Here is a 27,791-nt window from a genome sequence, read left to right as displayed (position 1 = left end):
CCTAAAGTTACAATGTAGACAGAAATATTATGTACTCACTGTGAGGTTGAGTGGGTTGACGACACTCCCTGTAGGAACACAGTGAGGATCGGAGGTCCCTCGTAACAAAATCTCTGTTAAATACAGCAGCCATTTCCCATTGGCTACCTCAAATGGCCACTCAAAATTTACCACCAGAGTTCCCAACTCTCCTAGAGGTTCTCCCTCCACACTCACCTGCAAGTCATGTCAAAGCAGAAGCTTAATTTACCAACAAATACTTGTTTATAAGGCATCTATCAGAAGGCCTGAGTAATATCAGTTTTCTGTAACTGCCATTAGTCAGTTAACAGCCATAGTCAGTTATGCAGTTCATTTTTATGAATCTGTGGGGTGTGTGTGTTCTCCAAAACTGTATGACAATATTTTAGGGTCAGTTGTTTTTTGAGAATTTGAGAATAAAATAATATTTTGAGAAAGTAACCCACTGTAAATTAACAGATGGCCTCTCTGCTAATGACAAAGAAATGGCATCTGGAGATTCTTAAACAGTGAAGGGACTTCCAGACTTTGAAAAGCACGAACAGAGATGAGAATATTACTATATTCCTGCTCCATAGGTACGTATGTTGACTTATTTTTGCTGTTTTTGACTACTTAAGGTGGAACTGTCTCTTAATTCTGGAGACCACAAACTACATGAAAGTAAACACCAACCAAATTCGCTACAAAACTAAACAAGTTTCAAATGATTTTTTGTGGTAATTTAAACAGTGAATAAAACCTTACAGGCAAATAAACCTTCAGCCACATACAAACAACAGTTTTTTTCCCCTTAAACATGCTGTTTCACCTTGAAAGACGTTGAGTTTATTTAAATAAACCAGCTACAGCAGTTGTTGCCCGTAATTGTAGATGTGGCTTTTAATGTTCAAAATATTAATGGATTAATGGAAAAATTGATAAAAAAAAAATTTGACTTTTTACCTGATGTTATAACGTATGTGTCATATGACTCAGACAATTTCAGCACCCCACCTAGTTAAAATACCTTCCCATGTCCCTGTTTAAAGTTGCTATGGTAGATTTAATGCACTAGAGTTACACTGCAGGTTGGACTGTTTTCTATGGTGTACACGAGATGTAAAGCAAAGCTGTAATGTTTGGAAAGTTAGGAATTAAGCACCGACTTGTACATTCTGAAATTTTCTTTTTCATATCCCCTTTGAATTAATATGGATAATGAGATATGCAATGTCATTTATATGTTTCTATTGTATGCTCAATGCTACTGGAAATGCTAATGGGCTAACATCAAGTAATATCCTTGTGGAGTTCATATGATTCATATTACAGCCAAATTATATTTCAGTAATGTTAAACAAGCAAATCATTCATAAGCTTTAAAAATGACTTACATATTTATAGGTTAATGCAATCTATTTTATTAATAGGTGATTATTAATATTAATTTTAATATTATTAAATTTAATTTAATTATTACTTTTATTATAGGTAATTTTTTAATGGTTATGTTCTATGAGAATATTATAATATGTATTTTATGATTTGTACATTTTATTTAAATAGTTTTCACTGCATTTTTAAACTATGAAACATTTACTCCAGTCATTTTATCTAGTGAACAATACTATTTTACCTTCATTAACAGCAGAAGGAATGCAGGAAATCTGCATAGAAACATTTTTAGAAAGCAAAAGGCATAATTATAACTGAATAATAAAAACTTGCAAATGAAAGAACAGAACATAATATTTATAAATGGAAAACATTCTTTGGTTGGTAATATTTTGTAGATTTTAAAGGTTAGGACCCGAATACCGCAGTTTGTGGGGAAAAAACGTACATTCTCAGTTTTTTAACTTTTTAATTTAATTTTATCAATGCCTCAAGTTGTAGCTGTACTCTGCATATCATTAGAAAAATTAGATATTACAGTTTCTAAAAATTGCACTCTCATCGCAGTGTTGGGAAGCCTCTGGGAGTAATCCAGTGTGAAAAACACCTAAAACACCTAAAAAAAAACAAGGCGCTCCTTCAAATTGCATGGTGTTTAATTTCAGTTTTGTTTTGAGTCACATGACATCAACCCATGCTGCCTCCAGACAGAAAAAAACGAGTCATTCCGCAAATACATGCTGTTCTTTTTATTTTTATTCCTATTAATTATGTATAGTGTTTTTGTATGAGGTTTCACATCATATAGATCACCAAATATAACTAAACAGCTTAAACAATTTTTCACTGTGTGTATTCTAATAAACAAGTATTATTTAATCATATTTTTAAAAAATTATTATAATAATAAGAATTGTTACGCTTATAAGAAGCTGAGTAAATTTCCAATGTACCAAATCAATTTTTTATTGTTGAGATATTGTCCATATTGGCCCTCAATTAAATTCCTGAAAGTCTGGGCCTGCTGTGACTGTCAGAGCTTTATCAGTCATAGAGCTTAGAATATCAAGAAAAATATGTCCACACATATTTATGTCTGCTACAAATTTATTTTTGTCACATTAATATGCCATGTAATAAATTATCATCAACAATGCTCGTGTATTCAACTAACAGACACCCCAGACTAACAATTTCTGCAAAGATATCTGATATTAGAATATGTTTTGAAGGCTATACATTGAGAAATATGTAAAAAAATATAATAATAATAACAGGTGCTTGGTAAAATTTCGGTAAAAACATGGCAAATTTCAAAAAATATCAAACACCTCTTAGCATTTAAACCTCAAGTGAGCATTTAAACCTCATAACTGAGTAGCCATGGGTCTTTAGAAAAGAAAACAAAATATTGAAAATAGCTATGTCACATAATTACTGTTTAAATGGCACTGAGAGAGGCACTGAAAAAAACAGAATAGCAAAATCCAATATAGGCAGGTATCTATCTTGAATAACAAATGGTTAACCAGACTGGAAGGCCACAGGTTCAATCCCCACAACTGGCAGGAAATTGAAGTCAGAAGTAAAAGGGCTGTTTCTCTGTGTGTTATTGTGTGTTTTTATGTTCTCGTGTTCTTGCTTGACGTCATTTTCCACTGTGAAAATATGTTCCCATCATTCACTGCACCATCAGGTGGGAGGTGGTTTCTCAAAACATTCTCTTATAGAGCATGAGTCCATTCTATGTGTTTTAGGTATTGAGAAACAGCTACTGCCTCCTCTCCTTAATTCACAGCTTGAGCAAAGCACCTAACCTGCCACTTCAGGTCTGTGTTTGCTCACTACTCCGGGTACTATGTGTATTCTCAGTGTGGCTAGTGTGCTAGTGTGTGTTTACTGCCATGGATTATTTAAGCACTGAGAAAAAAAAATCATTGTATAGTGTACAATGACAGTCAAAGTATGTTGATCACTTTAAAAACAATGATATTCTGTTTTTGAAATTGTTGACAACAATTTATTTGTTTGTTATGTATTCTTTTGTTGGTTTAACAATGTTAGGCCACATAAAATCATTCCATTAGAGGTGTCAGTGCACTAGGGGCAGTGAACACACAGTCAGAGTTGCGGGCAGCCATCTCGGCACCTGAGCAGAAGTTGGGGTTTATGGCAACTCGGTTGTGGATTGAGGGAGGAGGACAGTTCTGTTTCTTCAGGCTTCAAATGTCCTGCCGGTCATAGGGATCAAACCTGCTTCCCTTACCTTCAGGCTAGGGCTGGCTCTATTTGCAGAGATGTTAATATTACCATGAAAAAATGTCCTCACCTTAAAGACAAACTCCACCAGACTGCCTATGTCACTAGTGAGTTTCATCGCAGATTCACCCACAACCTTCCCGCTGAATAAGGTGTTCACAACAGGAAAGTCCCTGCAGGTGAATGAGAGTGATCAGTGAAAACTGTAAAGTGGAAAAGAGCCAGAAAACTGATCTTGTAACAGTGGGAATTATCTCTTTGTGGCACATCAATAAAAATATATATAAACTTTTTTTTATGTTTTTTAAAAAACTTGTGTCCATGACAAATTACATACATGATAAATACAGTGTTTCTTTACAATGTATAATTTTACTAGCACTGAGGATTAAATTCAAGTAATGTAATTCATGTAATTCCTTTAATGTTTTACATATTTTTATTTCAATAAAGTACCTACACTGAGAATGTGGTGAGGATTTTGTTCTGCACTTTGAGGAGGATGGACACAGGATACAGATCATTCTGTTCACTCAAACTGGACACACACACACACACACATACACACACACAATTGTAAACAAAATTAATGCAAGTGCTGAAGAAATAATGCAAGCAAGCTTCATTGTTTTTTTTTAATTTAGTTTAGAATTTCTCAAAAATACATACAAATATGATTTGTATTCATGTGTATTTATAGGTGGGTGTCAAAGGAGCAAATTTTTTTTTACCAATATATTGAACATTACTGAATAAATAATTATTTACTATCAACTGTATGTATATACTTTCTTCAAATTGCCTGCTCTAGCTTTGTGTCTTTTCCTGTATGTACTTAATTTCTTAGTGTTTAGACCTTAGTTTGCTTTGTTCATGATTTTTGCCTACTGTTTACCACTTGTTATTTGTGTTAGATTGAGCTCCTTTGTTTTTATTCAAGTTTAAGTTAAGTTGCCAATTCTACTTTGGGCTGTCCATAAGGTTGTCACATTTACCTACCAAGCAATTTTTAATTTCTTAAAAAATGTGAAATTTACTCAAATCCCTGTTTCCTGTAAGATATCTGACACTTGATCTTCTTCACTAAGCATGCAATAATTTAGTTTTAACCTGAGACAGTGTGGTAAGACACTTACGTGGATAGCTGGAGCTGTGTCTCAATCTGTTCTGTGTAAAGTGTAATATAAGTCTCAAATATAATCTGGAAACTAGCCTGAGAGAGAGAGAGAGAGAGAGAGAGAGAGAGAGAGAGAAATATTTTGCCATGCCAAATCCACCAAATTACACATTATGCTCATGTACTAAAGCATATAACTTCAATAGTTATGGAACTAGGTTCAAACTAAGGCTGATTTGTAAAAATAAATATATTATTTCACTTAGTTTCACTTTCCCTGCTTACGGTCTACAGGCCACAGACAGATGCAATAAGAACTGTAAAAATATTCACAAATCAGGACTAGGACAACGCAACAGCATTTTCAAATGTATGTTACTGTATTATGGATTTACAAGTATCTGGTTCATTCTTCAATACTATCTCAGAAAAATGGTACTGTAGTGGTAAATTATTGTTTACTACTAGTCTATACAACTGTTTAAAATAAAACAACAAAATAAAATTCCTGGAGATAAAATGGGGTGTATTAAATTCATTCATTCATTCATTCATTCATTGTCTGTAACCCTTATCCAGTTCAGGGTTGCTGTGGATCCGGAGCCTACCGTACAAGGCAAGGGAACACACCCTGGAGGGGGCGCCAGTCCTTCACAGGGTGACACACACACATTCACACATTCATACGGACAATTTGAGTCGCCAATCCACCTACCAACGTGTGTTTTTGGACTGTGAGAGGAAACCAGAGCACCTGGAGGAAACCCACGCAGACACAAGGAGAACACACCACACTCCTCACAGTGTATTAAATTAATTAACTTAAAAATCAAACATTAATATAAGCTATGGCACAATTATGTTCCCTAACTAACCAGTGACATCATAAAACAGTCTCTAATGGGAACAGCTGGCTTTGTAAAACAACAATGGCAGCAATACCAGTTTACTCATGTATTTACATGTTCTTTTTGTTTTTTGGGACTGAACACTACTTAGCTGCACATCAGTTCAGACATATCAATACAATTGTTTCTTTCCTGTTGCACCATCCAACTCTCGCTTGATTTTTTCAACTGCCACCAATCTTTTGCTGCTAAAGACTGCTACCCCATAATTTTTATGAGTTACCAATGGTGTGTAGAGTGACACATCTCTCTGCCTAATCAGTGCTTTGCAAGGTTTACACATCATGGTTTAGTCCCTACTCAGCTCGAATATAACCACAAGTGAGCAGGTACTAAAAAACAAGCCATGACTAAGAAAACACAGCAAACAGTCAAGTAAACCTGCCCCCTGTTCTGAGCCTCGTGTCAAAAAAATCTGTCACTAATTACAACTATCCCTGCATATCGCGTTATGTTGTGCATCCATAAACGAGCTGGTAACTCAGTTAATGAGATGAAAACCTCAGTAAACCATAAATATCTGTGAGACCCCAACTGTAATTCAAAGTAAATTCTAAAAAACAGTTTCTCAGTTGCAAAGCTGTGTGCATTTCCATGGTCATATTAACAAACATTTTAACACATAAATTTAGTATTATTTAAAAAAATAATAATAATTCATTATATCAATATATGTGCCCAGGGACCTTAATATACATTACATTTATTTAAAACAAGCAAAAATATCTGAAACAATAAACATTGTAAAACAGAGAAAACAAGTTCAAACTGTGGCCATAAATTAACAACACTTTTCGAACATTTCTGAAATATGAAATTCTAGGAACATCCTTAAATAGGGGTCAGGAATGAGAAAAGGAGCATCTGAAGGAGCATTTAGGAATTTGTACACACATTTGATAAGTTTCTTAATTTTTTGCCCCCAAACTACAAATCTCTCTTATTATCATTTTCTTTAAAATATATGTTCACAAAAAAGAAAATAAGTATTATTTCTCCAGGTGCACCTACCTCCTTGTTGCTCTTAAATGGATTGCCCAATTCACAGATCACAGTCGTGTTGGGTCTACAGACCACATCTGGGTCCATCTGTTTTTTTTTTTTTTTTTTAAAGACATGGATAAAATGGATAAATGAAAATGATTAATTATTTCTGCACAGCAAGCGATATTCCAAAAAGCTAACAATATTAAATGCTGTGAAATGGTGCTACCTTGTGGTCTATATGTGTAATTCACAGGTGGCTCAATGATTAAAACTCCTTCATATAACCATTATTTCATTTGTTCTGATAATTGTTTGTTAAAAACGTGATGCAAATTCTGGTTTTACATAAAAAATAAATTCTACTGTACATTAATATATCATAGTAATATTATAAATAATAATAAATATATGCAACTCATCAACATCAAATTTAGTAGAAATATTAAATCAGTGCTGGACTATTTATTAACAATAGAGTAACATATTTTAATATAACACTAGGGAAGAGACCTGCTTCTTTGAGAAAGGATTTCAAATTTGAGTTTTTTTTGCTTGCCCTTTTGCCTCTGCAAACAAGAATCTGAGCTCTAAGGAGCTGTAATTTAGGGTCGAAGTTTTGACTTCTTGCCCATAACATAAGTGTTTAGCCAGCCATTAAAAATGTTTCATATGTATTCATGTCTATGCAAGTCTTATCCCTCTCTGTTTAGTGACCTGTGTACGCCAGCCAGAGTATTTCAGAACTGGAGGGATGGTGATGTTGAGCAAAGCCTGGTGGGCATCCTCAGCAACTCTGTTGGACTCTGGGAGATTGGTCACCACCACCCGCAAAACTAGCTTCTTAATACTGTTGTTATACTCTATAGTCTGACTTTCACCACTTCTGCAGAACAAGGAAGAGATATTTCATTTAGATTAATCAAATACTACAATTTGTTACTTTTAAAATCTTGTATTAAATTGTTACAACGCCCGGTCAGGCAGTTCAGGTGGGTGTATGCATATATGTATTTTCTGTTCATACCAAACTGAATCACTGTATTGAAATGACATTCAAGAGACTCATTTACAAAAGAACACTTGTGAGATCATGATGAGGTCAAACAAGATTATATTTGAAGGTTAAGGTTCTAACACTATTACATTCAAATACCTTTACAATGTATCAATTAAAGGGAATATTAAATCCATAAAATAACAGGGCATTCCTGAGAATAGCTTCTTTACAAAGAAATACATTTCTAAATAAATGTCTGATTGATAAAATGGTGCTGTATGTAATATAGTTTATTCCAGTCACAGCTTTGTTAAATATGCTGAACAACCCACTTGCTCTAGTGTCCTAGTTTTGTCACATTATGGTCAAGGGACTAGGAGCAGAGATTGAGGTAAGTGCAGGAGATTTCATTGAAACAGGAGAACAGACACAGAGAAGATACACAAATAAGAAAACCAAGAACACAAAGACAGGAGATGCCAGAGACCTGGACAGAGAGCCAAACTAAAACATAGACAGAGACAGACAGCTAAACAGACAGCTAGATGGCTAAACACATAGCTAGAACAAACACAGAGAGCTAAACACTGAACAGAAACAGAGCAACCTGGAGGACAAAGTAGAAACGCAAAACCAGGCTGAACAAACAGGCCAAATGATGGACAACCATAAATAAACAGGCTGAGGCTATAAAAAAGACATCAAGGACACGTAATAATGAAGACAAGCAACACTAGGGAAAGATTATCACATGACCAAGGGAAAAAAAGTGCCAGAAGATCACATGACAAGGTCCAACCAGAAAACAACAAAACAAAACACAATACAGAAGCAAACACATGTAAAAGGTGTTAATAAGACCATGTTAAATAATGTTAAAATTAGTGTTAGGGTAAAAGCTATGCAGAAATCTAAAAACAGTCAGATTTTTCCATAGGCAAGATAACTTTCGGTTTTGTAAAATTTTGAGTAGAAAATGAAAAGTTTGTGTACCACAGAAATGCCTCCATGCATGAATAAAATCTTATGATTAATTATTTAAAAAACACATTTTTTTTATTTCAACACTAGGTTTATAAAGGTTTAACTAAATCTAATCAAACACTAAAATGTGAAGCCCAGCTTAGCTGCAGGACACAGTGTGTGGTGTTTAAGCAGTTTACGGAAGGCCTTGGGGTTTAGGCAATAATTGGGAAAGGGGTTGTTTAAAAATATGAGATTCTTTATTAAAGATCAATGAGCACTGGGGGCTTGTGTTACCAACTGTGCTAAGGTTTCTCACCTAGGGAAGGGTTCACCATGCTCTTTCGCAAACTCTGCCTTCACCTGCAGGTTACTACTGCACGTATTGTCAGAACCACATTCCTTCTTGAAGTTGATCTAAAACAGCACAGACATCAGTAATTCATTACATTGTTTTGTGGATTGCCTTACGAACTTATGACATTTTATATTTTACCTCAGTTTTCTCCATCAGTCTTTGCTGGCTACTGAGAACTGGATAGGCGTCCAGGTTCTGGACAGTTTGCTGGACCTGGACTTCGGGTTGATGAAGTGATACATTTAACATAAATACAACTGGCTCCAGCTTGTTTTTTACCTGCTCCTGTAGGGGGCGACAAAAACAGAGGTGTGTGTATTAGTAACAGCAATGGTAAATATGTAAAATAAAAAAGCTACAGCATCCCTTGGTAAACAAGAAAATACAAACATTCTTGGAAATATAAAAATATGTCACTGCTGCTCACATAACTGACATAATACAAGTGGAAGTTCTTCAAGATCCACACACCAGTAAGCTTGTGTAGTGTGGGAGTTGAGGTTTTGTCAGATTTTGGCTTCATTCTGAGGAGCTTCTGTTAGACATTTAATTGAGCAAGTTTTAGCTTGCTTTTAGCATGTAGCATCATTCATATGTATATATTAATGTTCATATAATTTAGATCAGTTACATTAAGTAAAAAAATGAACACAAAGAATATGGTCATATGGTTTTGTTATGAAAGGATTTAAAGGGAATGTTCTCTGGTTTGTTTATATTCAGAAGCACAGTGTCTTTTGAAGTGGAACGGTAAGTCTGAGGGGAAATAAAACATGGTTGTTTGTATTGAGCTTAAGTTTGACTTGTCTGTATGTTTTTATTCACAATTTGAATTACAACAGAAACTAATTTGTGAGTTGTTTAGTTTGCAGCAATTTTGGTATGTGTTTACTTTCATGCAGTTAGACTTCTTCTGAATTTAGAGACTTTTGGAGCAGGAATAGGGCAGCATGGTGGTGCAGCAGGTAGTGTCGCAGTCACACAGCTCCAGGAACCTCTCCGGGTGACTGTCTGTGAGGAGTTGGTGTGTTCTCCCTGTGTCTGCGTGAGTGAGTATTTGTCTGTGTTGCCCTGTGAATGACTGGCGCCCCCTCCAGGGTGTATTCCTGCCTTGCGCCCAATGATTCCAGGTAGGCTCTGGACCCACCACGACCCTGAATTGGGTAAGCGGTTACAGATAATGAATGAATGAATGAATGTAGCAGGAATAGAGCAATATCCTCATCTCAGTTCGTGCTTTTCAAAGTTTGGTGCTATCTTTCTTGTCTAAATACCTCCAAGATGCCATTAGTCAGGCATGAGCCAAGTGAGATTTTGCAGGCACAATAGATAATTAAATATATTTGACTGGTTTAAAGTACACAAACTGATTGGAGAGCTATACATTGATGAGGAAATGTTAATTTTGTACATGAAGTCTTTTTTTTCTCATTAAAATCATGAACGTCACATTTTTTACATGACATGTTCCTTACATTCACACTCAGTTTGAGCTCCTGGCAGATAGGGGAAGAAAAGGACAAGACCCCCGTAATTGTGTTCTGCTTGGAATCAACAAACTGGACCCTGGGGTTGCGCTGAAAGCGGTCAGCCTCTACAGTGTATTTCACAGCTGAGGAAATATAAAAAACATCAAAATTAGGCTCATTTCACTGGAGAACAAAAAACACAATTCATTAAACGTCCAGAAATATGTTGTGCTCCTTCAGCATTTCTTCTGACTTTATTACAATTAACACCCATCGACAGGCAATTAATGAAGTGTAACAAAAATAACCAGGTGATGGGCTTCTATTATACATGGTCCATAGATAGAACATATAAACATAGCACAAAAAGTAAGGAAATTTGTGTTTGGTAGATTATTTCTTTGTTGTAAAAATGCTTCTTGGCAATAAATCTTATACCGTTGGAGCCTGTTAATTTCTCATTTAAATGGTGCCACATGTGTAAGGAACATGCACTTGTGGGATGAGCAGTAGAGTTGACTATGTGGGTTGCGCCCATGAAAAATTTGCCAAATCCTCTCTGTCAAAGCCAAACATCTTATTCTACCATTGACTCGTTTGGTGTGTGGTGACTAGTTGATTAAAGTTTGAAGAAACAAGGCAATTTAATAATTTATTCTTTTAATCAACAGGAGCCTCAGTAGAGTGTGGAAGAACCATACACAGCCACAACAGCCTCCACCTCCTCCTCATGCTGGTCACTAGCCTGGTCACACACTGATGTGGAATGGCATCCCATTCTTCAACCAGCATTTGTCGTAAGTCAAGTAACGTGGTGGTGTTGGTCACTCTGGCACAAAAGAGCTGATCCCACAAGTGTTCAGTGGGGTTGAGGTCAGGAGCTGACAGGCCATTCCATCCTCTCCACTCCCAAATTCTGGAGGTAGTCTCTGATAATGCCCGCTCTGTGGAGGCGAGGTTTGTCATCTTGGAGAACACAGTTCGGTCCCAGACTGTGGAGATATGGTATTGCCACTGGCTGCAGAATTTCATCTCGATATTTCTCTGCATTCAGATTGCCTCCAATGATGACAAGCCTTGTTTTTCCAGTGAGGGAGATGCTGCCCCACACCATCACACAAAATAAGCTGTATGGCATTGGCAGAGATTATTTGTCAATTTTTTATGGGCAATTTTTTTATTTAAATATATAGGCATAAAATAAAATTAATTTAACTTTTAAAACATTGGTGTTAAGCAGTTATCAAAGGACCCCACCAAATAAAGGGTGAATGAAGAATATTCATATGTATTTTGTTCCTCTTTATTGATAGATTTTACTCCAGATGTTAGAACATGTGCAAGATTGTATGACATTCAGCCACATATACACTCTTGGAGTCAATTACTGGTGAAGGCAGACTAGTTCTTTTTGGAATCAAAAACATCTTGGGCTTTATACCCATCTAAACCAAATTTGGCATTGAGCATAGCAACTTTATGCTCATCTGCATCTGCTACAGAGTGGCATGTTTTTCTTGAGAGATTATCTGTGTCCACACGGGGTGCATATTAGTTTTAGGTTAGTTTTGGACTTACATTGTAGATTTCAGTATCTGTTTGTAGTTGTTGTCTTGGAAATAGTGATATATTTTAACCTTGCCTACAAATTATTGGTTGGGGCTGGGTTTCTCAAAAGCATCCTAAAACAAAGATGATTCCTAAGTGGGAGGGTGAGCATCACAGTGAAAACACTCTCTCCCTGTTAAGTTGATCTTAACCCTAAAATATTTTTGGGAAACTGAGCCTTGTGTACATTCAGACCATGATTAACACTCACAGATGTCATTCTTGAAGTCACGGTTTCCATTGCTGAGTGTGTAGGTAAAGCACATCTTCACTGTCACACTACAAATACAGACATGGTTAAGCCAAGAAAACTTTGGTTTGGATTTTTGGTATTTTGGTACATTCAAAGCTCTGTGGAAAGCAATGTCTTTACCAAGCACCCTTGCACTGGCTGGGGTCAACAATCCTCGGCTCTGCTGTGAAATTTCTGGATAAATGAATCACTGGACGTGCCCTAAAAATGATAAGCAAATCATGTTGAGAATAACATATAACAATTATTCCTTGTCCAATTTTTTTTATGAATGACTTTGATCACTTGATTCAGTTATCTTGCTTTAGACTTTGCTATTCTTTTAAATCTTGTGTTCTAACTTAAATCACTGCACTCTTTTACAATGTATTAATTATATTCAGCTTCTTGTAATAGGTACCACAGTGGAGTTGAGGAACACATAGGAGAAGTTGTTGTTGTGTTCTCCCCGTGTCTGTGTGGGTTTCCTCCTGGTGCTCAGTCCAAAAACACATGTAGGTGGACTTCTTATTCGAAAGTGTCCATGTGTTTGAAAAAGTTCATTTCCACAGCTGGATTAAATGCATTGTATGGTTGCACAATAATTATAAAGTATGTCACTAATTCAAATTAATTCACTAAGTCAGTGTGAATGTGTGAGCAACTGGGGGAAATTCAACTGCAAAACAATTTGCTGTCCTCAGTAACCAATGATTAAACATTGCTTGATAAATAAACAATACCATTAATGAACCACTTTAATTAATTAATTCATCCATTCATTGTCTGGAATCGCTTATCCAGTGTCGCGGTGGGTTCGGAGCCCACCCAGAATCACTGGGCGCAAAGTAGGAAGACACCCTGGAGGAGGCCACTTTAATGTAATAACCACAAAATTATTTTTTCAATCTGCACACTTTATTTACTTTAATTACTGTACATTTTATTGACTTTTTTGCCCTGTAAATAAAAGTTGTTTTAAATGGATTAAAACTATTATTTACAGTGTAAGTTGAAACAATGTTTATGAGTCTGAGTGTTTTAAATCACGTTTACAGAGAAAGTGTACTTATTTTCTTTTGTAAAGTCATTTCTTTACAAAGCTTTTCATCAAAACTGACAATCCAGCTTGAGCTTGGCAAGCTGGGGTAAAAATGGGCTAAAAATGATCCTGTTATTTTTGTTTTTCAAACATATACAAACGTATACAAGACTTCTGCTTAAAGTTTTGAAAACCCTGCTTGTAGGATCAGATTGGATTACAGAATCAAGATCCAAATCTTCAGGATCAAAAAACGTATCTGTTTTGAAAAAACCCATTTTAAAAAACTGGCCCCTGAGAACACTAAAACTAAACTCTTCCATGAACAGAAAAGGAGCAATGCAGGTCTGGGAGACGGTGGGGAAGTCCTGCAAGCAGTTTTACAGAGCCATATAAAAAGAGAGAGAGTGTGGCTTCAACTTTGTACACCCCAGAGCCCTGTACAAAAACGCCGCCAAGGCTGTCAATTACTGCATTCCTAAATGCACCACCTTCTTATTATATTGTACAATAACACTTTAAAACTTGATTTTTGGAAGAAAATAAAAAATGTGGCAATATTAACACAAGGAAAACTGCTGGAGCTTGATAAGGATGGAAAAACAGTTAAGAGATTGAAAATGAATTGCTTTGACTTGCCAGGCTGTTATTGTAAATACGAATATGAATTTATTCCTAATGACCTGCCTGGTTAAATTAAAGATAAAATAAACAAGAGAAAACATGGGGGAAGCATTCAACCTGTGCTAGTGTCATGTTTTGAAAGATTATAGGTGCATCTTAATTCAGGGGCTGCATCCTTCAAAGCGTGTGACTAAGCTGTCTGATTCTGGAGGCTGCTTCATATGTGACTGAGAAATGTGCTGTCCATGTTTTTCACAGTCATTTTTTTATGATTTATGTTATGCATATTTTAAGTTATTTTTATTTACTTTATTTATTTATCATTACACTTATATATAGCCTTTCTAGATACCCAAGAACACTTTACAATCAACACTGCTCAGATGCCATTCCATGCAACGCTCAATCCACACACACATGAATTATACATTTACATTACCTTACATTACACATTAAATTTACTGTTTCAGAATGGCCATAACATAGTGACTGTTATATAAATGCTAATCATTTTCATTCATCCATTCATTGTCTGCAACAGCCCATCACTCTTCGTAGGGCAACACACACTCACATATTCTTATTTATACTAAATAAATTTATAAAGAAACTATAATTTAATAATTTAATAATGTAATAATTTAATTTCAACTGTAATAAGTTACACTACTTCATTATGTTTGTTGCCATGAAATGCTGTCTCAAATTCTGGAAATTCTGCTTCTCACCACTAGAGGGACATGTTAACTTAAAGTGAAGTGAGTGCTTTATGATCATCGTGCACCATCTGTATCCTAGTATTTTTATTCTTAATAAGTAATAAAATACTTACCTCAGAAGGGCTATGCGGTCATCAAGAGACCCCACCAAAATGTCAGGGTATTTGTTTCCATCCATATCCATTCCTCCACTGAGAGAGTAACCAAACGTGTGGAATCCTCCAGGGCCCAATGACTTCCCTTCAATAATCTAAAACACCAATACCATTACAGTCTATACATTCTGCACTGTCAAGTACCTCATTATCTGGTCACCAAAAATGACACCTCTGTTCTAACATTGGAACCAGAAACCAGAAGTCAGAAATACCCAGATTAATTTTTCCTGAAAAGAGGTTATAACTTACTTGACTAGGGACCTTTGAGATTCCCCCTTTGCTCCCCATCCATATATAAACCTTTCCGGAATCATGAAAAGGAGCTCCTACTGCAAAATCTGACACAAAACAAAGAGAAAAAAGATTAAAGTTCAAATATTAATTGTAAATGAACAACAATTAATTGAATTGTTTAAAACCATAAAAACATAATAATGAGTGCATATGCAACAGTCTCTACTTCTCGGCAAAGGTTTTACACTAAATTTTTGAACATTTCTATGAGGATTTAATGTAATTCAACGATCAGCAGAGCAATACTAAGATCAGGTACTGGATGATTATTTTTGGATCACACTCATATCTCCAGAGAATATCATAAAAACTCATGTAGACAATGGAAGAACACACCAAAGACTTCACAGACACTAGAGGTGAGCGATATGGCCCTAAAATAATATCATGATATTTTCAGGGTATTTTGGTTATAATTATATTTTTTCTGATATGAAAACACACTGAAAATAATTGTATTAATTTCAACAACACACTACTGCAACAAAATATATGTTATTCATTCATTCATTCATTCATTATCTGTAAGCGCTTATCCAGTTCAGGGTCGCAGTGGGTCTAGAGCCTAACTGGAATCATTGGACGCAAGGTGGGAAAACACCCTGGAGGGGGCGCCAGTCCTTCACAGGGCAACACACACACACACAGACACACACACACACCTACGGATACTTTTGAGTCGCCAATCCACCTACCAACGTGTGTTTTTGGACTGTGGGAGGAAACAGGAGCACCCGGAGGAAACCCACGCAGACACAGGGAGAACACACCACAAGCCTCACAGACAATCACCCGGAGGAAACCCACGCAGACACAGGGAGAACACACCACACTCTTCACAGACAGTCACCCGGAGTGGCACTTTAACCCACAACGTCCCTGGAGCTTTGTAACTGCAACACTACCTGCTGTGCCACCGTGCCGCTCTTATATTTATATTAATTGTATTAAATTAATAATATATTTTCCCCCTCCTGGGTATGATCTTGCCTTGCGCCCAGTGACTTCGGATTAGCTCCGGGACAACCGCAACCCTGAACTGGATAAGAGCTTATAGACAATGAATGAATGAAGAATTAATAATAATATATTTAATTTCTTACTCAAATTATATTTAATTATATTTTATTTTAGTACAAATCTAAGAATTTCAAACATTCAAAAGAAACAACTAATAAATGTGTAAACATTTGCTTGTTTTGTAAACAATTCTGATATTGTATAAAAAATATTTAGTCACACGACTGAAGTCTCTCATTTTTGGAGCAAAGTTTTTGAACACAGAGCAAATTTCCACCGTTCCTCTCTCTGTGCCTAAATGTACAATGAATGTATGCCATGTTACTTGTAACTGCATGACAGCATTACGTAAACAAGTCAGAATATTATGATAATCACAATATTGATTTTTTAACGTTAAAACAACTTTTGCGATATTATTGCACACAATACGATATGGCACAGCCCTAACAGACACCAAGCCATCTAAAGTGGGTTTTGCAAACACAACCCCAGGAACCAGGAGCTGAGTGGCAGTGACACTAGCTTTTGCACCACCATGTGCTTACACTTACATAAATACTGCTCACAAATGTTTGGTGGTAAAAGTAACTGATTGCTTTCTTAAATTTTTTTTTAAAAAAACCTGAAAAACCAACCTTGGAATCCATCCTGATTGACATCTCCAATGGCTGCGACAGCTAATCCAAATGCTGAGCCCTTAAAACCTGTCAGGACTATTTTTTTGTTTCCAAAAGAGCCATTCTCATTCATGTAGACATACACAGCTCCACCTTCCTCCTTGTAGCGGTCAAAATAGAATGGTGCTCCAATGATCAGGTCATTCCAGCTGAGGTAGAAATACAAAAATCAGGACAAAACAAATGTAGAATTATTTTTTTTTATTTCTCTTTAGCACACATTTAAATGAACAGAAGGGCAAGTCATAGACGTTTAACTGGAAAGCTGTTGTCAAGTTGATATGTCTAGGGTTAGTGTCTGTGTGTGCATGTGTAATCATGGAATGTGTAAGTATGTGGTGCCTGAAAGTGCCAGGGACAAATAATACTTAACAAAAAAAGTGAGAGGAGATGGTGCTGCTCAAATAACAAAGAAAAGCCAGGGGAGATGAAAGTGCGGCTGTGATGTAAATAATGTAAAAGCAAAATCAGTGGAAATCCTCATAATTCAAAGAAATTCTGTTTAAAAGTGCACTGCTTTGCCACCAATAAATTCTGCCTCCTTTTACGTCTTAGATTAATATTTTTACAGTGCAAAATCATTCAGTGTAGATGTCTTTAATTTGCTATTTAACACTAAAAGAATGTCAAAAACAAAACAGAGAGAGAAATTGTTTGGATGTGGTATGTGATGAGACCAGCAGGGACCCTGCAAAATACTAGTCAAACCAATTTCCAGGCCTTTCTTAAGTCACAATGAAATATTTTTTCATTAACACATCATTCTTTCAAGGATTATGCCTTGAAACAAAAAAAGATTGTCTTCTAGTGGAGTAAGACACTTCAACTAGACCACTAATCATTTTGAATATACATGACTTAATATATAATTTTAGTAAGTGATTATGAGAAGTCCATGCATGTCAAACTTCCATTCCAACTTTTCACAACACACTAAAACAACTAGGAATCATACATTGCACAAAGTGTGACTTCTAACTTTGAACAATCCCCCAAATCAATAGTCTGTCATTACCTTGGAGACACAGGCGGACATAAGTAAGTACATTTGCTGGTAGTTAGGGTCCTAGCACGTAGTGTGGGGACCCTATAGCGATTGTCGGGTTTTTTCTTATTATTATTATTATTTATTTTTTTTTTTATATTGTTTCTGTCACTATTTGTGATGAATATATATGTGAAAACTTTACTGTCTTTAGTGTTGGTTGTGGGTGAAAGGTGCACTGAAATATGTGAAAGATGCATGCACAATGCATGGAGTTAAAAAAAGTATCTGATGCTCACAAGTGGTTTCTTAAAAAAAAAAAAAAACACACATCCTTCCTGAGGCCTCTTTGATGGCCAATTTCGCATCGAGACAGAATAAACAGAAACAGATTTTATTGTTATTTAAGAGTGATTTGTCTCAGGGAAGGTGACATACTCATCATTGTTGAGGTCCGTCACTGCGATGCTGCTCCCGAAGTAAGAGCCCACTTGTTCCCCTTGAATTGTGACATTAATCACATAGTTGGACTCCCCTTTTATTGCAAGAATGACAGATCCTCTAGACTCATTTCTGGGCGCCCCTGTCACCACAGTATACTGTTTCCTGTCCAATAACTTCTTCTCTTCAGTCACAGAGTAGCCTACAAATCAAATAATTTCAGTGTCCATCAGAGAACTACAAGACAATTGTGTTTAAGTAGCTTAGCAGAACACAACTTGGAAGTGGAAATTAATTGTATCAGGTTAGACTCTTAATCTTTTAGTATCAATGTCCTGGCAGAATAAAATAAGTTGCTATCTCACTATTCTGGGTACCACTTTATAATAAGACTATACTTACACATGTTTATGCATGCTTTAATATTTGTTTATTAATGGTTCTTAATTTTATTGTAAATGCATTAAATGTCATAATAATTAGTTGTGATACACAGAAGGGGGAAAAGTGACCTGTTGTTTGTCAAACAGTGAACCCACATACACCTCTACATTTAAACCCTTTTTAATACAGTAACCATTGACAGAATGTCTTTTTATATAGTAATAAAGTTTGTACCTTAAAATGTGACATGACTAAATTCACATTGTCAGGTCTTATCTTATTCTTAACCATGACATTTTCAGTATTAGACAAAAATAGGCTCCTGTTCTATATTTTTAAAATGATTAAGAATGACTTTTAAGGTGTTTTGTAATTGTAGTCTTATTTTAAAGTTTACATATATATAAATAAAAAATATATATTTGAAATTCACAATTCAAGATTTTTCACTGATTATATGGTGTCACTAGGCAAGGCACAATGTTTTGCACTGCACTACTTTACGTACTTAGTGTCCACATACTAAAAAAACACAATCTTACCCATGTAGCTGTTCCTGCTGTCCTGAGGCCAGAAGTCTTTGTCGCTGTAGTCCCAGGAGAACCCCGGGTTGGTGTCCCTCCAAGTCACATGGACATTTCCTAGTAAACAAAGCTACTTAATTAATCAGCTCATCAGAACATACCCAATTAAAAACACGTATTTACATTCTTTTAAATTTTTTGCTACATCATTTGAACATAGCTATTATATATGGTGTGAAAATTGACACAAAGACCAACAGAAATTCTCCAGAATGATTTGGGTTCAAACCATTTTTACATTGACTTCCATTGAAAATTAAGATTTGTTTTCCTTCTTGGTAATTTGTAAAGTCACTATATTGAGAGATATGTTTTTCATTGGACAGCAAAGACATGGTCACAATATTTGCAAAAGTGTAAAGAGTGAGCCTGTAGTATGTTTTGGCTGGTTAATTTTCTATATTCAGCCTAGTTCTCCCCTGCTTAATTATCCATAGTCTTCAAGGGGAGTAGAGGAGCAGGTGTTTCTACTTTTCTAACATCTATTTTGTAGTCAAAATAGAGCATAAGCAAAAAATAGCAAACAGTTTGAAGCATTATTTATGATTTTTTAAAGACAGCTAAATTAAACATAATTCTTAAATGAATTAAGAAACTTTCTGTGGATAAAGTGACCCAAAACAAGCAAAAATGTCTAGAATTAGTTGAATATTGTTATAATATTTTACTAATATCTCAGTAAATAATTTCTTGCAATGATGAAGGGAGAGGGGCTAAGGAGCAGCAGCAAACATTCGAAATGGAGCCTTTTGTCACAGGCTACATGCCAACTTTACCCACCTTGCCACAGGTAGCTGCCAACGCAACCAATATAGACATCACTTTGTGTCATGCCCGCGGAGAGGCCCATGTTACACATGCCCTCCTGCTCCATGTCAAAGTTGGGGTTACAGACTTCGTAGGTGTGGGCCTGCCAGTCATCACTTTCATCATACATGAGGTCATTTCCTCGGACAAAACACTTTCCTACCATCCTCCTCTGCTCCTCTGTTCCTCCACGCACTATTTTTACATAGCGATGACCACATGCCTGTCATAAGATAGAATCAGAAATCAGAGGCTTTGCACTTAAATAAATAAATAAATAAATAAATGAAGTTAAATCATTTGAAATTTATTCAAGAAATCTAATATTTCTCAGTTTGATATTGTTGCAGCATTATTCAACTTGTTTATAAACAGGAATTAAGGAAATTATTATTATATTATTAAGCATTATACAAGCATATAGTTAGCAAAATATGATTGCAAACACACATAAATAGTTATATATTTCTTAAATCATGGGCAATTGTTTAAGTTCTGGTAAATCTGTATTCGAAGTACATACTATTTTTTTCTCATGGCGGTCATGATTTTGTGGATTTCCAAACTCAAATATCAAATATAAACTTTAGAAATTAGCGTGCTCAGTATTTTCTGGGAACCCCATCCATGCACCAGGGGGCCAGCCATTTTTAATGTATATATTTTTAAATGTTCATTTTTTTAATATGCATTTGCCATTGAAGGCCACTGATGGCTGTTCTATTGTCCATTGTGTTACAAATGAGTTTTATCCATACTATGTTCATAGAAGGAGGATGCATTGGCTGTGCCAGCTCTTTCAGTCATACAGCATTTACAGAACCACAGTTACATACAGCTTCTGCAAAAGTAACAGTACATGCTGTACATGCTTGATGTTCAGCCCCCTTATAATATTCTTATTCATAATCTCATAATGGGAAGTATTACATACAGTGGGGAAAACAGGTCAGTAATTTTGATCATAGGTGCACTTCAACTCTGAGAGACAGAATCTAAACAAAAGATTTTAAAATAATGAATTTGCATTTTATTGCATGAAATAAGTATTATATTACCCTCCAACCAGCAAGAATTCTGACTCTTACAGACCTGTTTTTTTCTTTAAGAAGCCCCCCTATTCTGCACCAATAGCCTGTATTAATTGCACCTGTTTGAACTCATTACCTGTATAAAAAACGCCTGTCCACACACTCAATCAATTACACAAATAGCTGTCTACAGGACAATAGGCAGCAGCTTGGTGAGAAGGCAACAACTGTTGGCGCAATTATTAGAAAATGGAAGAAACACAGGATGACTGTCAATCTTCCTCTGTTTGGGGTTCCTTGCAAGATCTCACCTCGGTGGGTAAAGATGATTCTGAGAAAGGTCAGGAATCAGCCCAGAACTACACAGGAGGACCTGGTCAATGACCTGAAGAGAGCTGGGACCAGAGTCTCAAAGAAGACCGTTAGTAACACACAACGCCATCATGGATTAAAATCTTGCAGGTCACTGAAGGTCCCCCTGCTCATGCCAGCAAATGTCCAGCCCCTGTTTGAAGTTCACCACTGCCCATCTGGATGATCCAGAGGAGGCATAGGAGAAGGTCATGTGGTCAGATGAGACCAAAATAGAGCTTTTTGGTATCAACTCCACTTGCTGTGTTTTGAGGAAGAAGAACAATGAGTACAACCCCAAGAACATCATCCCAACCATGAATCTTGGGGGTGGAAACATCATATTTTGGGGGTGCTTTTCTGCAAAGGGGACAGGACAACTGCACCATATTGAAGGGAGGATGGATGGGGTCATGTATTGTGAGATGTTGGCCTACAATCTCCTTCCCTTAGTAAGAGCATTGAAGATGGGTCATGGCTGGGTCTTCCAGCATGACATGGACCATAAACACACAGCTAAGCAGTGGCTCCTTAGGAAGCATTTCAAGGTCCTGGAGTGGCCTAGCCAGTCTCCAGACCTGAATCCAACAGAATATCTTTGGCGGGAGCTGAAACTTAATGTTGCCCAGTGACAGCCCTGAAACCTGAAAGATCTGGAGAAGATTTGTATGGAGGAGTGGGCCAAAATCCCTGCTGCAGTGTGTGCAAACTTGGTCAAGAACTACAGGAAAAATTACCTCTGTAGTTTCAAACAAAGGTTTCTGTACCAAATATTAAGATGTTTTTTATCGTATCAAATGCTTATTTCCTGCAATAAAGTGCATATTAATTATTTAAAAATCATACAATGTGATTTTCTGGATTTATTTTAAGATTCTCTCTCTTACAGCTGAAGTGTACCCATGATAAAAATTACAGACCTCTCCATTCTTTGTCGGTAGGAAAACTTGCAAAATCTGCTGTGTTTAAAATACTTATTTTCCCCACTGTGTACTGCTGTATACTAAATAAATGTAATATGTTTTACTAAGCCAAAGAACTTAAGAACTGCATTCCTACCAGCACTCGTCCACCAGGCTGCTCTCTCTGACTGGCCACAGTTACACCCAGCCACATGCCCTCAATCATCTCAGTTGAATCCGCTTCAGGAGAGAGAACACAAATTAATAAACTGACCTGGAATCTGATTTTATCATGCATCTTATTGGTTATCCAAATAATAACAGAGATGAGAGAAGCTGCTACATACGCCTGAATAGAATAGGTGTACAATATTGTGATAAGGTACCACTGAAGCTCAAGGTGTGATTTCTGAGATATTCTTATGGTGAGCAATACAGTGCACACAGCATAGAAATTTACAAGAACATTAGTTTATGTTCTCACAGCAGTTAGAGCTGTAATTAGCAAGTTAGAGGATTTCATACTGAGACAAATTCAGCAAGGAGTATCTTTTAACAACACTGATCCATACAATGTGAACCCAAAAATAATCACAGAATACAGCAAGAAATATGAAAAAAAATGTGTTCCACGTGGTTTCTTTGGTCTTTTACTCAAAATTTGGCTTTAGGGATAACTAAGTCTGGGCTCTTATGAGTTTAGTAACATTGAGTGTGGGGCAGAGTGTGTTCAAGCTCTGCCTCAGATCACTGGCTATAAGAGTGTGTTCTCCTTATGTCTGTGTGGGTTTCTTCTGAGTGCTCCAGTTTCCTCCCATAATCCAAACACATAAAATTATTTTTTTACCCAATATTTGAACATAGATTGTCTAAGAAAGGACAAAAAGGAAGAATCATTGACTTCTAAAGAGAACATTTTGCCCTGGGTGTTTCCGTGTTGCTTAGAGACCAGAGGGCTGCAGCAGATTTGCTTCCCTACATGTTCAGTTAATAAAACAGTCATGACCTTTTGTTTCAATTTGAACTCATATCAAACAAACAGAGGAGGGAAACAGAGGGCAGATAAGGGCAGTAGTTTGTACTCCAGAATCAAAAGCTCAGTTTACACTCAGCATGAGGTCAACCATTCATGAACGCACTGTATTTGCAGAAGAAATCACAGACATAAGGTTAATGACATTTTTCCATTCAATATAAACAGCTGACACAGACAGGCCCTGGGTCTGTGCCATGGAATTCCTGTTATTCAAGGATTCTAACTACATACCCGGCAGGAGTCAAGACTTATGATGGAATTTGTTAATACATACCCATGAGAAGTAACAAAGAAAATCCAGGCATGGTTTTATTATAAGATCATGCCAAGCATGACTTGAAAACACATTTGTATTTCCATCAAAACAATTATATATTCTCATATTCAGGACAAACCTTTATTTCTCCAAATGACAAACAGGACATACAGGAGATGGAGACACTCTTAAATTGCTAATGATTAATGATTTACAACGTTTTCTCATTCCTTTTCCGGCAAAACTCTGCAGAACCCCTGCTCACCTGTGGGGGAGGTGGGAGGACACAAGCCTTTTGAACATAATCATCTGTGGTGAGACACACTCAGACAGGTTAGGTTCTGCTGTGGCTGTGTTGGAGCTTGCTGGAGCATTTTCCAAAAATTTCCGATTAAAAGGAGGGAATTTCAAGAAGAATTTAGTCTTTCTTAACCACAAGCTGACTAAAGTATGTAACTGTGGATGTAGTTTCCAAACCATGAGAGAACACGTTATTTAAAAAAGTAAAAATTACTTGATATTTTAATTTAAAATAGTATAAAATGGAATTGTCGTAATACTTCGATTTTACATATAATACGTTTAAACAGAATGTAAGAGAAATTATACTTATGTTAATATCCTGTATAAAAAATTAAACATGACACTAAACATAAATTGATGTTAGACTTTCTGGTGTTTTGTCCTGAGCCATATACTAGTCCCAACAACTAAAATGATTCACTTTTTAATGAAGAGACACATGATTTTAGTCTCAAAAGTAAAGAAGTAACTTCAGAAAATGCACTTCATTTACGGAATGGAGAGTTCTTACAGGCAGCCACACAGCATCATTTTAAATGGAAAGTAAGATTTGAAAAAAAAAACTGGAGCTCAATACCAAATTTTTGCTAGTTTGTCTTTTAGAAATGTTAAAGGGTGGGGGGCTTAAATTTGGTACAAGACCCATTGTAACGTTAGTTAACATAAAGGAAATATTTATATTGTAGTAAATACTGTTCATTGTATTATTTCCCAAATTTCTATGTTCTTACTTGAAGTGATGAAGTCCATTCTGGTGCAGTCCGTCATGTCAGTGGTGATGGGGCAGGAATACACAGCTCCAGTCTCGTTTACTTTAAGTTGGGGTAAAGCTTTTTCTCTGGGCGCTCCGGCTAACAGTCTGTACACACACAAAGAGTACAATGTACAACACAAAATGTCTTCTGCATTTAACCCATCAGTGGCAGTGGACCCCCCACCGCACACACACACACACACACACACACACACACACAGACTACGGGCAGTGGCAGGTAGCCATTCCCAGCACCCACGGAGCAGCTGAGGGTTAGGTGTCTTGCTCAAGGGCATCTCAACTGTGGATTGAGGGAGGAGGACTGAACTTGGAGTATAATCATTTTCTGTCTCTTTATATATTCTTATAATAAATGGACATATTGTTATCGTCGAAAGATAAAATATTTAGTATGAAAACTGATGACGAATAGACCAGTAAATGCTCCACAATTACATAGAATAAAATCTTTTTACATTGACTTCCAATCCTTCTACTATAATGTTAGTTTTCTTTAGATACATGTTTTTCTTTGGACAGTGATTTTAATTTTTTTAGATTTCAATGTGTTGTAGCACAGCCTTTTAAAAAAAATAACTAAAATAAATCACTCACATTTGAAGGGTAATGCCACCCAGGTAATCTATTGGATCAGGAATCATTTATAATAATAATAATAATAATAACAATAATAATAATAATAATGGGGCGGCATGGTGGCGCAGCAGGTAGTGTCACAGTCAAACAGCTCCTGGGGCCTGGAGGTTGTGGGGTTCGATTCCCGTTCTGGGTGACTGTCTGTGAGAAGTGTGGTGTGTTCTCTCTGCGTCTGCATGGGTTTCCTCCGGGTGCTCTGGTTTCCTCCCACAGTCCAAAAACACATGTTGGTAGGTGGATTGGTGACTCAAAAGTGTCCGTAGGTGTGAGAGTGAATGTGTGTGTGTCTGTGTTGCCCTGGGACACACTTTTAAAATACAGAAAATAAAGTGTGTATAAAAAAAATTACACATGTATTTCAGAATATTTTATATATCACATTTCTTTCTTCTTATTATTTTTTGTTTGGTTGTTTTTATTTTAATTTGATGGAATATTGTGATATTTTGTGATTGAATTACACCAAGAGCTTTGACAATATAATTTAGTTTTGCCCCAAATTTTCCTAAAGTTTAGAAAGAGAGTGGAACACACTTCAGTTCCTGTGCTGAAAGATCCTGGATGTTCTGAGAAGTTCCACTGTTCACAACACACTTTTTTAAACTAATACCTTTGCTTTTTACTAGAGTTGTTGTATTTTGGTGGAGTAATTTTACAGAAAACATTATTTTACTCACGTAAAATTCTTATACATGGGTTTTGAAGAGTGATTTTATCTGTACTTTAAGTATTGTTCATTAGTTTTACTTAAAATACTGGATTTGATTATATTTTCACACTTTGGAATATATAAAAATGTTGTATGGTGTTCTCATAGAGGACACACTTTCTTCATCTGCTCACTAACCACAAAGTATTTGCCTGCAGGGTGTAGAATTCTGCCCTCTCAATGGTTGAGTTAGAATGATGTCATGAGAGAGCAGCTTCTTTTTTTTTTTGAGTGCCTGGGGGCATATTGTCTTTTGCCAGGTGTCAAGGCTGTGGGTTGAGCAGCACAGAAGAGTTTGGACTTGTCGTAAACTTGTAAAACCCACAGACTTACTGAAAAAGACAACACAGCTCAGTTAGCAGACCAGCAGAAACACTGTACTTTTTTTTCTAAGAACTAATTGCTTTGAAAGTTTCTGCTTATCAGATTCTGTACAAGAATTTATCAGCAGAAATCCTTAAAATCTCTGTAGTTTCTCCTTAATGTCTCAGTAGCTTCTCCTTGATATCTCTTTAGTTTCTCCTCAATATCTTAACCAATCCTCCTTAATATCAGCATTTTCTCTAAGATGTCTCTCCTTGATATTGTGGTACACACTTAGAAAAAATGGAGCTACAAAAGTTAATCACTAATCATAATGCACAGATCTGATTGGCTGAGTAGTCTCACGTGTGATATGAAGAAACGCATGTCATGAGTCGGTGAATTTCCTGTAGCGTTAAACCTGAACTGTAATGACTAGAAGAGTCATACCACTTCAAACAAACACTCTGTTCAAAATTATTCAGCTCTTAATAGTTTATCAGTTATAGGTCCATGTCCGGATAGAACAGCATCTGGGTCCAGACTCAGACAGAGTGCCGCTTATTCCTGACCCCTGTTCTACGGCATTGCTCAAAGAAACATTTGTAGCAGTTTTATTTTTAATAAAGCTATCTACCCATCTAGGGCAGCATGGTGGCGCAGCAGGTAGGTGTCGCAGTCACACAGCTCCAGGGACCTGTAGGTTGTGGGTCCAAGGCCTGCTCCGGGTGACTGTCTGTGAGGAGTTTGCTGTGTTCTCCCTGTATCCGTGTGGTTTTCCTCTGGGTGAATGTGAGGAGTGTGGTGTGTTCTCCCTGTGTCTGTGTGGGTTTCCTCCGGGTGACTGTCTGTGAGGAGTGTGGTGTGTTCTCCCTGTGAGGGGTGTATTCCTGCCTTGTGTTCAATGATTCCAGGTAGGCTCTGGACCCCCCGCGACCCTAAATTGGATAAGCGGTTACAGATAATGGATGGATGGATGATTTTGTGACCAGCTTTATAATATATTTTGTTTACAAAATATTCAAACATCTAAAGAAATGGTATCTGACTTAATGAGGGTAAATATGCATTGCTTCTTTTTATAAATTTAAAAGATCATTAATATGATTTGCTATTATTGAGTATGAATGTGTGATTTCATATTTTTAATTTATAAAGTATAAACAATAGCTTAAAAGATAAGGATGAACACTCAAGTTTGGCAGCGAGAGCAATGTTAAAACCTTTCAGCTATTTCTGGACATGTCCCAGGATTTTCCACAGGTTTAATCTGTATTTAACCTTAGTCACCATAAAAACATGGACTTTAGGCATGAACTGCTGCTCTCCCTTTTGAATCAAGGCTTATGTGCCTGACTCACACTGGCACAAAAACTGACACAAATGTTTACATTCACCTGGAAGCTATGTGGAAAGAGGACCTGTTAAGGAAAAAGAAAGTAGGCAAGCTCTAGA

At 36.5% G+C, this 27,791-nt stretch overlaps 1 protein-coding gene across 1 annotated transcript in view; it reads right to left on the bottom strand.

The window, feature by feature from the left end:
- The window catches only part of itga3b (integrin, alpha 3b), a 62,098-nt gene that overhangs the window by 9,806 nt on the left and 24,501 nt on the right, over nt 1-27,791 (bottom strand). Inside the window, exons 2-20 of the mRNA XM_066666460.1 lie at nt 24,645-24,772; nt 22,476-22,558; nt 20,008-20,257; nt 19,186-19,284; nt 18,257-18,461; nt 16,792-16,982; nt 15,089-15,177; nt 14,795-14,931; nt 12,438-12,518; nt 12,276-12,343; nt 10,463-10,599; nt 9,126-9,272; nt 8,949-9,046; nt 7,384-7,552; nt 6,694-6,771; nt 4,794-4,870; nt 4,118-4,195; nt 3,728-3,830; nt 40-216 (exon numbers count right to left, since the gene is read on the bottom strand). Coding sequence (XP_066522557.1) covers nt 40-216; nt 3,728-3,830; nt 4,118-4,195; nt 4,794-4,870; nt 6,694-6,771; nt 7,384-7,552; nt 8,949-9,046; nt 9,126-9,272; nt 10,463-10,599; nt 12,276-12,343; nt 12,438-12,518; nt 14,795-14,931; nt 15,089-15,177; nt 16,792-16,982; nt 18,257-18,461; nt 19,186-19,284; nt 20,008-20,257; nt 22,476-22,558; nt 24,645-24,772 — 2,395 coding nt within the window. The remainder of the gene's footprint in view (nt 1-39; nt 217-3,727; nt 3,831-4,117; nt 4,196-4,793; nt 4,871-6,693; nt 6,772-7,383; nt 7,553-8,948; nt 9,047-9,125; nt 9,273-10,462; nt 10,600-12,275; nt 12,344-12,437; nt 12,519-14,794; nt 14,932-15,088; nt 15,178-16,791; nt 16,983-18,256; nt 18,462-19,185; nt 19,285-20,007; nt 20,258-22,475; nt 22,559-24,644; nt 24,773-27,791) is intronic.

Source organism: Hoplias malabaricus, chromosome 3 (genome assembly GCF_029633855.1).
Source record: "Hoplias malabaricus isolate fHopMal1 chromosome 3, fHopMal1.hap1, whole genome shotgun sequence".
Classification (NCBI taxonomy): Eukaryota; Metazoa; Chordata; class Actinopteri; order Characiformes; family Erythrinidae; genus Hoplias; species Hoplias malabaricus.
Note: the sequence above shows the minus strand (reverse complement) of the source record. Positions and strands in the feature narration are given on the sequence as shown.